This window comes from Phalaenopsis equestris, unplaced genomic scaffold, assembly GCF_001263595.1.
Source record: "Phalaenopsis equestris unplaced genomic scaffold, ASM126359v1 Scaffold000919, whole genome shotgun sequence".
In the NCBI taxonomy this organism is placed as follows: Eukaryota; Viridiplantae; Streptophyta; class Magnoliopsida; order Asparagales; family Orchidaceae; genus Phalaenopsis; species Phalaenopsis equestris.
In genome coordinates this window covers 1-11,772 of record NW_018165358.1, presented here as the reverse complement: position 1 = coordinate 11,772, position 11,772 = coordinate 1, and the positions used below count along the sequence as shown (strand labels likewise).

General features: G+C 39.7%; 1 protein-coding gene and 1 long non-coding RNA gene across 2 annotated transcripts; one reads left to right on the top strand and one right to left on the bottom strand.

Annotated features, from left to right (window-relative positions):
* Positions 1–3,618: 3,618 nt before the first annotated feature.
* On the bottom strand, positions 3,619–5,081 carry LOC110032312 (cysteine-rich repeat secretory protein 38-like). Its single transcript, XM_020735896.1, has 3 exons — positions 3,918–5,081; positions 3,777–3,844; positions 3,619–3,671 (listed from the first exon to the last, which is right to left on the bottom strand). The coding sequence occupies exons 1-2, from the start codon at positions 4,801–4,803 to the stop codon at positions 3,834–3,836; spliced, it is 897 nt and encodes a 298-aa protein (XP_020591555.1). The 5' UTR covers positions 4,804–5,081; the 3' UTR covers positions 3,619–3,671; positions 3,777–3,833.
* A 1,165-nt stretch (positions 5,082–6,246) lies between these two features.
* On the top strand, positions 6,247–6,815 carry LOC110032314. The gene is made up of 2 exons (XR_002294846.1): positions 6,247–6,545; positions 6,623–6,815. It is a non-coding gene; the product is annotated as an uncharacterized LOC110032314 (long non-coding RNA).
* Positions 6,816–11,772: the final 4,957 nt, after the last annotated feature.

Sequence of the window (11,772 nt, the reverse complement as noted above, 5' to 3'; positions counted from 1 at the left end):
TATATTTGAATATAATAAGACTAGCGGATTGATGCCAATCGATGAGAAGTTTGTCGGCCATTCGTTTAACTTTAACTCCATCGATAATTGATCTGAAACTCAACAATTTATCGATCAACCTTTAGGTCGATCGTCATCCAATATTAAATCATCGGGCACGTCCTTATGATCAATAGATCTAAACGCCTTCCTTGCTAGCATTAATCAGTCAATCGCTTACAGAAATGTTCGATTGATCGCGTCATCCTTCTAAGCCATTCGTTCTGCCTTAATATCTGCGCTGACATTTTTTTTTGTACATATTTTTTAGTTTTCCGATTTTTTTGCTCCTTAGAAGTTGCAAAGCACAAAAGGTAAAGGGAATTTTTTTAACATGTAAGAAATAACTAAATGTCATTATTGTGCAGTAATGAACTTCCCTAGATTTTTCGTGTCCATATCACTATAAATAAGTCATGGGATATGAAAAGTTTGTGCTTCTCCTTTCCTTCTTACTCCTTGGAATTCCCATCTTTTCCTTTCTGTATCTGCTACTATGTATGGCGAAGGAGCATTGCCTGCTGACAGAGACGCCCTTCTCAAGGCCATGACTGGCATGTGAGCGAAGACCCGCAAACCAGATGCGAAGCGAAAGCCGACAAACAAAGTCTTTGTAGGGGAAATGAGCAAGAAGAAGGTTATGTTGAAACTACGAACTGAGGAGCGGGCCAGGTCTTCGAATTTCCTCACAGGCTCATTACACAAGAGGACTACGGAGCAAGCTGGAAGTAGTTCTGGCGTGCGCCTTACAATGCACCTGTTGAAGGTGAGTGTTCCTACCAAGGAGAAAGAATGTCTATTTAGGTTGTTGTGGGGGTTGTAGTTCCCCAAAGAGGTCTTGAGGAGGTGTCAGTCGAAGTTGAGACATGGCTTTGACTGACAAGGAGCAGCTTTTATTCTGAGGATGAAGGGCTAGGGAAAGCTGGTGAGGATGTTTTCTCTTACACGACATCTGAATGACAGGGGCGAATATTGGGTATGTAGTTTGAATTTTCTTTTGTATCTCTTTTCCTAGTGCAATTAATGAAGTCTTGACTACTGATTCTGTGTCGAAAGATACTGATGTCGGTCAAGCAGATTATGCATTCGCAGTTAAAACAAATCGCCCCTGAGGGAGTGGATGTTGCGAAACAGGGTATAATGGGGCAAGATGTTGTGAAGCAGAGTGTCGAGCAGGGTGTTGAGGAGCAGGAAAGAATGGAGGAAAACTTAACCCTAGGTGTGACAAGAGTGTGAATTATCAGCTTTCTTCCGGCACTGCGAGGGAAGAGGAGGTGACCGGGGGCGTAGGGTGTCCTTCAACTTCATAGTGTGGTGTCTTGCTGAGATGGAAGAGTGTTTCTTTTGTTTTGTGGGTTATACTCGAGCGGATAGCAACGAAAGAATTACTAAACTTCTAGAGAGAGTTGACCAAATGAACAAGCAAGTTGTTGCACTTCGCGAGGAGCTTGCTATTTTTCAGGAGAGGGGGGGAATGCTTGTTGATTGTGGGGAAATGGTGCACTTGTGTTTAGAACTGTCAATCGTTAAAGAGATCCTCACCGCTCAGTCAAGGGGTAGTTAGAATGACCTCTTCAAGTTGGACGACGAGTATGTATGAACGGCTTTGTCATTGAAGGTTTGTCTCGGACGATGCTGTGAACAATCACTTAGTTACGTTTTTTCTTTTCTAATTATAAGCGAGAGTTCGGTGTGATGCCCCCCTTTTTTGTATATAAATAGAATATATTTTTATGTTATTGGTAATCATTACTTTGCTCCATGTAACGTGTAATTCCGTCGCGTTACTCTTGTCGGTGATATTTTGCCTTCCCTTATACTGCCCTATCATGTATATATACGTAGTTACGCGGCGGTTGAGAGCCCTAGTTCTTTCCTCCTTTACCTGAGTTCCACTACCTCTCTCCTTTTCCTTTTCTTTCTCTTGTTGCAGTGTCTCAAGCTACACGGTTTGAAAATACTCTCAGGAATTATGTAGTTCGATTCTTGCTATAGAATTTCAGTCCTCTCTGCGGCGGATGTAGAGTAGATCCATGATCATTACGTTCTGGACCTTATGATTCTCCTGCGATCGGTAGCCAGCCACGAGTGAACTAAGGGTAATTTTTCTCCTCACTTACCTTTTTACAAATATCAAATTAAGATGGGTCTTCGATTGCAGTTTTGTTGAGAGTTGCGATTGATTTCAATCGCTAGGGGATCAGTCCTAGTCAAGTTCTTCCTAACTCGATCACCGCCATCATGACATAAGTACTTTTCTGTCGGAGGATGAAGATTCCATGGTTGATCCAACTCTTCAACTACTTATTTTCCTTTTGGATTAGAGGTGATGGCTACATTCAATTTATCGCAGGTCCTAAGATCCAACTGTTGGGCCTTAATAACAAAGTGAAGGACTGAAAAATAAAGTTCTTGGTTGCCTCATGTGAGAGCAATTGGGGAAACTATACATCTCCGACAAAGTGCAAGATAAAGAAAGTGAAGACCTTACCAGAGAATGTTCGAGATCATAGGGAACTTATTGAGGGTCAGCATCTCTCTTTATTTCAATATCTCGACCCCAAAGTGATCGAACACAAGATTTGTCTGGATTACCATGGCCGAGGATTTGTGGAGGTCGGCCGACAATAGGAAAGTTGCTCGATAGAAAGCTGTTGGAGAGAGGGCAGCTTTAAAAAGGCCCCGAGTGATAGGTGGTCCTCCTCTACAAAGCATAGGTAGGGGTCAATCTAACTTGATTAAGTCGGGCGAGGGGGATGCTGAAGGTTGGTGTTACCTACTTGTTTGTGTGCAAAACACACTTATGTGACTCTTGTATAATTAGCTAGATTCTTCGGAGGGAAGCGAGAGAGACTCTTCATGATTATCTAGTATTCTTGACTCCGAAGGTCAGCCAATGCATCCGTTGGTTGGCAAAGTTTCAGCGGCAGCGGGGGAGATCTCGTTTATAGTTTTGCAGAAGTGAGGTGAGGTGAGTCGTGCCTCCCGTCCCATCTCTATTGAGACTGATTCTAAGGAGGAGCGAGGGGTCGCGAAGCGGAAAGAGAGTGACAGCTCCCGAAGGGAAGGAAAGGCTCCTGCCCTTGATACAGGCTTGAACCCTCCTCCTATGCAAAAGGGGGCAATTTCACCTGAGTGGGTAAGCTTGCAAGATCGAGGAGCCGGAGTTTGAATGAGTGGTCACTATGCTCTTATTAACTGGGAGATCGATTGGTTCCCAAACACTTTCCTGGATGGAGACTATCCCTCGATTCTGATAGAAATGCTCTGGCATCCTACATTTGAGAAGACTTTGAAGTCAATGCGCAGAAGAGACATGTTCCAAGCAGCCTATCGATACCATGCACTTGCCTAGGAGGCTTTGCACTTCCAGGGGCTTTTGTTGGATAGCGCCAAGGAGGAGGATGGGAGGTCCACTTTGCGAATTCGGAAGTTGAAACAAAGAGTTGCTATGGCGGAAGAGAAGTTGAAACTTTTCATCAATAAGAGAGAATTCGTTGCTCAACAGCATGAGGTTCAGGTGGCAGCCATTCTCAAGCAAAAATAAGGAATTGAAAGAGAAAATATATTTGATGATTACCCGGGAGGCATAAGTCGAGGGTCATTCTCATTAGATTGCAGTCGGCACTTCTCTGGCAATTGAAAGGATTGTAAACCCCAAGTGGCAGAAGATGGAGCTTGGGACACATTTTGTGTACAATATAATACTAAGCATAACACTAACACCAAATCTGTACCTTATAATATCTCCAATTACGCCAATTAACTTCTCGGCCAAGCTTTTGGTGTTTGGTTTAATACTTCTCTACAGTTATGAAAAAACGAAATAATTTCTGATGTTGGAAAAATATAAAAAACGTATCAGAAATGAAACCAACCTTTTCGTCCTGTGCTGTCAACTCCATTGCCCAATGCTAAATTCGTCACCGTCGGCGTCTCCGCTACCGCAGGTCTCACCGGCGGCGAGGGAATATCAAACAACAAATCCAACGAAAAAAACACATAAACTTCAAACCTCACCAGACAACTTGGAAACCCCACCATGCCCCCAATTTTTTGTTTGACGAGAAAGCTCCCAGCGCTATAAAGACACTTGGCGCAGTCACTAGTGAACAAATCAGTCGTGCACCAAGCCAAACCGTAAACATTATATGAATCTCCTGCCTTCTTCATCCCAACCGCAAACCTCGAGGCCGCGGACGCTGCCTTATGCGACACCTCCCTCATCAAACTATTCCGCCGGCTATCAAACGCAGCGGGATCCGAGGCGTTTTTCAGGTTGTAAAGAGATATGTACACGCTGTCGTCGGCGATGCCGAAGAATCGCCTATCAGAATAGCGGAGGAAGCAGTGTTCGAAGCGTAGCGCGGCTGACTTGCACTTTCCGCAACCGGTTGAGGAGTTTCCAATGGCTGTCGAGGCTGCGTTGGAGAGGCAGCTGACGCAGATGGCGGGGGATACGTCTGGCCGGCATTGGGAAAGACCGAAGATCTGGGAGTTGGGGGATGTGCCAATGGTGAAAGTGGAGGAATAGGTTGAGGAGTTTGGCGCGGAGGTGGTGAGATTGGAGAGGAGGAGTTGGAGATTGGAGGCGTAGGGGTTTGAGTAGGTGAAGTTGTCGGCGGAGCAGGAAGTGATGATGTGGGCGTTCTGAGAATGGGTTTGGAAGGAAAAGAGGAGAATGAGTTGGAAGAGGAGGAGGAAGGTTGGCGGGGAAGGCATGGTGTGATGGGAAAGGAAGGGGACGGGAAGTAACCAGAGCATGAGGCGGGGAAAGAGAAATTAGGCGTGTTGACCTAGAAAGGAAAGATTCAGGAACAGTGATGAAGTTCAATTTTTAGATTCATCCGCGAATTCAAAACTGCACAGCGCAGACGAGCTAATTCGAAGAGGGAAAATTCATAACGAGCAGAAGGGCCAATGCTTGAAACGACTTGAGATATACAATTAATGAATAGAGGGGTTGTTACAATGATTTCATGTCACGCGCCATGAATTATCTCACGTATTTTTAGGGTTTTGGTCGTTATTGGGCAAAGTTGATTAGGTAGAATGGGAGTTAATTTGTTGTTTTGCGATTGCTAATTAGATTACAATTATGTAGGTCTGGAATATTTCGATTGAGCTAAGAATCCGGCTCGTGGCGTTGAGCCTGAGTTCTGAATTTGAGTTCAAGTTCAAATTTTGAGTTAAAATTTTTCTGCGTTATCATAGGCTCTATTTGGCGCGGCTTCCTCTGTGCGGTGCGGCGGGACGCCGCGTTTTGGCACTGTTTGGCGCGGCGTTTTGCTCGCCGCTGCCGGGAATCTGGGCGAAATGCCGACCACGGGTGAGACCCTGCGGTCCGCGTTACCGCTCCGCTTTTTACTCTCGTACCCTTAATTTCTCCTTCGTAAGTTCTCACGCGTTCTGCCCTGCACCCCGCCAGGAGGAAGGAGGAGGAATGGTACTACTGGTGGGAGAAGGGTCGTCCGATCACTTGATATTCGATGATTTCCTCCCCCCATCGTCCCTCATAGGTGCCGTTCACCACTTCCCTCTCTCTTGCTTCAGCTCGCCGCTCAACTCCGTTGTCATCTTCTCTGTCTCCTACTCTCTGGCTCCTTCTGCAAAGTAAAACGATGTCTAATTACATTTTTCTCTCTTCTGCAAAGTAAAATAATGTCTAATTACATTCTTCTTCTTCTTCTTTTAAAAAGAAAAGTAACTTTAAGTTTGAATCACGATCTGTGATTTTGGACAACAGCTATTTCAAGAGAAAAGTAACGAACATTTATGGAAATTTTTCATGATTTTAGTTGTTTTATTGATAGTTAGTACATTATGCATACCAATTATGTGTTATGTATGTAAATTTAACTTGTTCGCTGGAATTTGGAATTCTTTTTCTTTATAAGATTTAGAATTCACCTCCTTATTTATCTATGTCCCTGTTTCCTTATCCTAAGATTTAAGAATTATTTTATTGATTGTTTATTTTTCTTATTTACATCACCATAAGTATCTCATTTTGAGTAACTTCAATCAGTTTCTAATAATGCTTATATGAAACTTATCTTATTTTGATATGGAAGTTGATATAATGCTGAAGCTTTTTATTTTGATATAAACTAGCTTGATTAGATTGAACTTATTGATACTTATATATATGTAATTTTAAAGTTTAGGTGTTAGATATGTAAATACATATGAACTGAGTGGGTGCAATGCAGATTTGATCTCCAATCTGGAGTACATCAGTCTGAACGAAAGCTTGATTATAAATTCCATTGGAATGAAAAGGTTTATATGTTTCCATCGTTGGAGGTGCTTAATAGTAAAGGATTACAAGTATTGGAGGATTGGTTTGATGGAGCAGATGCAGCAGCATATGACTGTTTCTATCCTTGCTTAACTGAACTCTTCCCCACCTCAAGTCGTTGTACCTTTGTAACGTGCCAAAAGCAAAGCGGCTTGCTTGTAAATTCCATGGGAATGACAAGGTTTAGGTGTTTCCATCGTTGGAGGTGCTTAATAGTAAAGGATTACAAGTATTGGAGGATTGGTTTGATGGAGCAGGTGCAGCAGCTTATGATAGTTGGAGGTGCTTAATAGTAAAGTATTACAAGTAATGGAGGATTGGTTTGATGGAGCAGGTGCAGCAACATATGATTGTTTCTTTCCTTGCTTAACTGAACTCTTCCCCACCTCAAGTCGTTGTACCTTTGTAACGTCCCAAAAGCAAAGCAGCTTGATTGTAAATTCCATGGGAATGACAAGGTTTATGTGTTTCCATCGTTGGAGGTGCTTATCATTGTTTCAGGCTCTTCATTTTAAGTGTAAGATGCCATCAAATGCTTAACATACATGATGCAAAATAGCCACGAGCCAAAATTTTTGCATACAAATGTCACTTATACAAGTAACTGAATTATTGGTACTAATTGATAAAAACTGCAAAAAAGGGGAATTTACATGCATAGCACAACTCTTTTGTATTTACCTATCTCACAACTAAACTTTCATATTTACCAACATAGCACTCAAATCAATATTTGACAGCAACGATTGAGTATTGGATTTTACAACTGAAGTAGAAAACAATCAACCTTGAAGAAGCTGAAGTAACATATTTGAATAAATTGGGAAACTTCAACTAATTAGATCCTTGTTGCATGCCTCTTTGTTCTCTTATAGTATGTGTAGCTTTGTAAATGAATGCTTGTATTTCTAAACTTTATGTTTTACATTTATAATTATACCAACCAATTACTATGCATTTACATATCTAAACTTTATGTTTTACATTTATAAGACTCAAAGAATGCTGCCATTTTATGTATATAAAAATTGAAGTACAGGTGTTATATGTGTAAATACATAAGAATTGAACTAACACCCAAACTTTAATTTTACCATATATAATGCCTTACATTTTCATGAAAATTTGTATTTCACTTTTTAAAAGTTAAAAGAGTGATTTTTTTTTATGTGATATGAAAGATTTGGGTGGTATAAACGGAAAAAGTAAAGTTAGTGTTAGACATGTAAATACTTAAGAATTGGATTGTATGTATGTAAATCATCTTTTTTTTTTTTGGTGCAGCATATGCTTATTTTTTTGGTGAAGCATGAACTACTTGTATGTAATTTTAGATTGTTTTTATTTTAATTTTTTTTTTAAATATCAAATTTATGACTTCTGGGATTAACTAAAAATTGTAGAAGTCTATTTTTTACATTTTTAGTTTGTAAAATGAATTTCCGTTTCTGTTATATCATATAGAAGACTGTCATTGTTCTATTCCAAACATTTTAACTAAACAGGGGCATAATTGTCATTTTTCCAGAAACAGGTGCCCTACAGCTATTTTCACACAGCTGCAACAAATAACTAGCCAACTTCCCCACAGTAACTTCCTGATGCAGCGCAGCTGCAGCTAAAAAGCTGAAAAGCTGCAGCTGCACCAAACAGAGCCTAATCTCAATAGTTTGGCCAACAACTTCTAGCTTAACTGGGCGCTAAAAGAGTTTAGTTGCACAAATTTGTGCGCTCCAAAAATTCAAAAAAACACACTGGCTCTAGTTGAGAGCTTAAACTTTTAATTTTGGGTTAAATTTTTTGAAGGTAGATAAGAGAGAAGATAGGATACTATCCAGAGTTTCCGCTCTCATTTTGTGAGGATATTAAGATATGAGGTTCGAGAATTATCAGACGCGCAAGCCCCTATGGTTAATTACCCTTCCAGATTACTGAAGAACACATTTGATTAAGGCTTTGTCATTTGGTGTTAAGTGATCGAACATAGCATATAGTAGCAACAAATGTGAAATTTAAAATCATGAAAATATTATAATTATGAGCTCAAATAGGATGATGACAGAAACAATGAAGAACCTGATCAAGATCTCATGATTTCATCATCTCAGATTGTCATGTACCATTGTTTAATCAGTTAGTAAAGGTAGTCAACCCAACCTGACAAATAAATTATTGTCTGCAGTCATGGGTTGTTTTGTCCAAGGAGACCTTATAGATCTAGGATAAATGTATGTCTAAGGGGACTAATCTAGGTCAACCTTAACTTAGAGATCGCTTCGTGCCCTATCAAATAAACCTTATAATTCAATACTCAAAAAAACATACATTCATTGAAGAACATATTGGCTATAACCACTACAATTGTGTCTACTGGCCAAACAATTCAATTAGAGGGCTCTAGTCATAACTGTATTTTTCATGTAGAGCCTACTTATCAAACCACATAGACAAATGAATCGGGTCACATCCTTACTAACACAAACTTATTCTGAGTTTAAATATAGTGATATATTTAATATAACATCGACTCTTGTGAACACAAGTTATTAAATTTGTCAATCTTGGTAAATGGTTGTGAAGGCGGATTGATTTTGCTATAGATATTAGTGAGCATAATTTCTCTTTTAATTATTTTTTTATGATTTAAAATATTTTAAATATATAAATAAGCCCCTTCAGTTGAAATTCATGATAAACATGACCATCATTATAGAAAAGATTATCTTTGAACATCGTCAACTCGGCCCCTCTCGTAAAGGAAGATATTTAGGATTCATATTATTATTTTAGTTTTGTAAATGGACTTTGAGAAAAGATTTCAAAATATACCCCTCCGATTAAAATATTCTATCAGCTCGGCCATCATCGAGGAATTGATTATCTTTGAACATTGTCGACTCTGTCCAACTCACAAAGAATCGGATTCATGATTTATATTAATTGAATTTATTCAAATATTTTTTAAGTTTAATATTGAAAATATATACCTCTCATTGAGATTCACAATCAACTCAACTATCACCGGAGAATTAATTATCTTTGAACCCTGTCGACTTTATCCTGCTCACAGAGAATCAGATTCATAATTTATTTTATTATTTGAGTTTTTAAAATGGTCTTTGAGAATAATTTTTTAATAAAGGCCCCTCCAATTGAAATATAACATCAACTCGACCATCATCGGGTAATGATTGCTTAAACATCATTAAGAGAGGTGGATTTAGTTATCTCCGTGGAGATTCATTTTTGTCGACTTCAATCCCTACTGGATGGAGGATTGAATTGTCCAAAGTGTGGTTACACTATATGCAAGGTGGCTAACTTGAAGAAATGTGTAATTACATATATTTCACATTAATATTTAGAAATTTAGATTTCTATAAAGCTTTGATATGTGTGTATGCTTCCTAAGACAAATTATATTTTAGCTTAATCATGCAATAACCCTCATAGCATTCTGAGATGCATAAAATTAGTCAATTTAGACAAGCAAATGAGCACGTGTAAGAATTTTAACTTGTTGGTTTGACTTTATTTTTAATAACTTTGCGCGCTCAAAGCAAATTAATTTGAGCTTTGTTTTCATTCATTTCTCTTTTTATTATCAAAGGAATCGTTAGTTTATTTATCGTCGTATACTTCATCTTTCTGAATAAATATCTATTCGATATCATATGAATGATCAGAAGAAGAGACGAATAGGAAAAACAGGACATACAACAAGGGCGGACAAACAAAAAAAAGAATGTAGAGAACTTTCCTATGGCGAACCTCGCAAGGATATGTCAAGCATATACGTCCAAACAGGATCTGATCAAAATAGCTTTGTTAGCCTCATTTTTGGCAAAAGCAAGTCAGCATTTTTCTCGTCGAATAGCTTTGATTGGATCGACAGATCACATTCGCCGTGGCGAATGCAAATTAAACTTGAATTGACTCGTTCATCAACTAAGTTGTCTGAATGACCCCGAATGATGAAAAGGACCGCACGAGCATGTTCAGTACGTCGATTTTAGCCGGGAAGAATACCCATGTTGTTATGTTACTATGTGCATGCGGAAAATGCACAAATCAATGGATTTTAAATAACAATATTAAAAATTAAAAAAAATAAAACAAAGTGTTTTAAAAAGGCAAGTGAACCCTAGGGACGATCCCCCCAATCCTTCTCCTTAACATCGCTGAAAACCCTCAAACGACTACCAAGCCCTACCTCCCTTGCGCAATGCCACTCCAGCTCAAAGCTCATTCTCGCGCCCAAAATTCACTGTCGGGGCTCCTTGTCGGTGAATGAAGCTCCTGCTGGTGAATGGAGCCCCTGCTGAAATCCTCCCCTCTCCCTCCTTTTCAATTTTTTTTTGTGGAACCTCTGTTGTTCTCCCCATCTCGGCTAATGGCCAACTGCAAGCAAGAGTCACCTGTTCTCGCCGATGACGTCCTATCGGCCCTCCTCGACGCTAGAGTTCTGCTTCTGCTGGCCCACAAATCCTTTGCCTTATTTTTTGCCTCCTCACTTCCTCAGCGCGATTTTGTCGTGCCCTCCTTCTGCTCCCGGACTCCTTTTTGCTAGCGACCGCACCGAAACGCAACCTTCTTCCCCAAAGCCGACGGCCTTGTTCCGATCTCACTCGATCGCGTGCTCTGAACTTTCCCCACCTTTCCTGTTGAGCATGACCCAAATTTCTCGCTCGTTGGAGCCGCACATGACCGGTTCGACCTCCTTTCCAATAACCATCATCGTTAGCCAGCTCAATCTCCCTCTCCAAGCAACAGAGCATCTTCTCTCACCTCACGATAAAAAGGGATCTGATTCTTTCATTAAAGGCAGCCTCCTTTCTTCCTCTCCTACCGGCAAAGCCACCTCGACGACATGACTTCTTGGTCCGAGAGTTTCCTACTACGAGCTTCCTCTACCTTGGCGGCCTAGATTTTTGGTCCAAGAGCCTTGTGTCGCGAGCTTCCTCTACCTCAATGACAACGATTTTATATATGCAATAAAATATAAGATAAATATTGACGTATTAAATATTCAATAATTGTAAAGTCACATTTATCAATGCATTTTATATGTATCGATCAAGTAATATAGGGCTCTAATGGAGTCCTAGATATCGATCCCACAGGGAGTAGTTTAGAATTACGAACTAAGATTTTAGAAAAGCAATACTTTAATCACAACAACGACGTTCAATTTGCTTATCTGTCACTAATAGGCAATTGAAATAAATAGATAATTTTAATAACTAATAAATAACTAAAGATATTAAGTATGGTTTAATTGTGTTATTCAATATATAAGAAAGCATCATTCTCCTTGTCAAGAAATTATAAAGAATGAATAAAATGAATTAGTTCAATTTATATTGTGCCAAATAGGAGCATACCTATTCTTTACCCTTTGGTCCAGGCATAAAGAACATTGACTAATCCTA

Coding starts and splice junctions, on each gene's coding strand:
- LOC110032312 (XM_020735896.1), bottom strand. CDS start 4,803: ATGCTCTGGTTACTTCCCGTCCCCTTCCTTTCCCATCACACCATGCCT.